The sequence below is a fragment of the Mus caroli genome, chromosome 4 (genome assembly GCF_900094665.2).
Source record: "Mus caroli chromosome 4, CAROLI_EIJ_v1.1, whole genome shotgun sequence".
In the NCBI taxonomy this organism is placed as follows: Eukaryota; Metazoa; Chordata; class Mammalia; order Rodentia; family Muridae; genus Mus; species Mus caroli.
This window is the reverse complement of record NC_034573.1, coordinates 79,449,057-79,450,715: the sequence shown is the minus strand read 5'-3', so window position 1 is coordinate 79,450,715 and position 1,659 is coordinate 79,449,057. Positions and strand designations below refer to the sequence as shown.

The following is a 1,659-nucleotide window of genomic DNA, read 5'->3' as shown; positions in this document are numbered from 1 at the left end:
GGATGGTTGTGAGCCACCATGTGGTTGCTGGGATTTGAACTCTGGACCTTCGGAAGAGCAGTCGGGTGCTCTTACCCACTGAGCCATCTCACCAGCCCTGTATCTTTACTTTTACATGTAAAAATAAGCATGTATTGTGTGTGTGTGCTTCATACTGTGTCAGTGGAAGTCAGGACAACTTTTGAAAGTTGTTTCTCATCTGCTGTATGGTCTGGGTATTGGACTCAGGTGGTCAGGCTTGGAGGCGAGTGCTTTACCTCTCTGAAGAAGCATCTTGCTTCAAGTCCCTTGAATTTTTACTGTTAAAACACAGTAAAGATGAGAAAATAAAAGAAACAAGTGGGGCATACCAGTTAGTTGTAATGGGAATGTTCTTTTCTGTTGTTTCTTACAGTTTGTCTGTTAAGCAAGTACGAAATGCAAGATCAGAGTGCACGAGTCTACAGAACCAAATTAAAAGGCAAGTGACTTTTAGAGCTGGAATAGACCTTACATAAAGTTTAAATTTTGAATTTTACAAGTGATGAGACTACTAAAAATAGAAATAGAATGATATGTCATTACTTGTTGATGCTAGGACTAGAACATTTTTTCCCTTACTTTTAATAAAATTCTAAAAATTATTATTGTACTGTTTGAGTTCTTTGTTTTTAAACAGATCTTACTATGTTTGTAGCCCTGGCTATAAGAGATCTGCCTGTGTCTGCCTTCTGAGCTTCAGATTAAAGGCTTGTACCACTACACTCACTTGACAGCTGGACATTGACTATTTTTTAACTGAAATGCCTTTTTGTAGTTTGTAGACCAATTGGTTTCTTGGATGTAAAATTAACCATGTGAATTTTTTATGAGGAAACCAATCATTTAATTTTTTTTTATTAGAATGGAGCCATATGATGACAAGAGTAATACACAAGAGAAGATTCAAAAGGTGAGGCATTTTTTAATAGCAGGGGATATGTTTATTGTGAACAGCTCTGTAGGGTATCAATGTTAGCATTTTTCTAGATCAGTATATTTCAGAATCCTGATAATGTAATTCTAAGTGAGACACAGCAACAAAGAACATATATAATAACTTTAGTTCTGTTTAAAAATATAGATTACATATATACATAGCCATACATGGGAGATAACAAAATGTTAACCGTAGGGCATTGATGGAAAGTTTTGTTTTTTGTGTGTTTTTCTAAGTTCTCTGTAATGAATCTGTAGCATATGAGGGCAAAATGTTATGTAAAAAACATAGGAAACAGCAGGAGAGATGGCTCAGTGGTTAAGAGCATTGGCTGCTTTTCCAGAAGACCTAGGTTTGGTTCATAGCTTCTCACAATCATGTGTAACTCCTGTCCCAGGAAACCTGATGTCCTGTTTTGGTCTTAGCTAGCAGTGGGTGAATCTGGTATATAGGCATACACGGAGACAAAAGATACATACATGTAAAACAATGATAAAATGTTAAAAAATGAAATAGAAAAAATATTATTTAAAAAAACACTCCCTTGCTTTCAAGGGAGACCAAGTCCATAGTGTGTGTGTACACTCACTTTCCTTTGCTTTGAAAAGGAAGCATGTGTGTGACTGCTTCTCGCCCGCTCTGGTTAGCTTTTTTCTGACTGAATCCTACTTAGTTATTTCATCTTTTATTTGTTTTGTTTT

The 1,659-nt window shown here is 36.0% G+C and overlaps 1 protein-coding gene across 1 annotated transcript in view; it reads left to right on the top strand.

Moving 5' to 3' along the window:
• Haus6 (HAUS augmin like complex subunit 6) overlaps window positions 1-1,659 on the top strand; it is a 30,005-nt gene that overhangs the window by 10,722 nt on the left and 17,624 nt on the right. Inside the window, 2 exon segments of the mRNA XM_021161205.2 lie at window positions 395-460; window positions 883-931. Coding sequence (XP_021016864.1) covers window positions 395-460; window positions 883-931 — 115 coding nt within the window.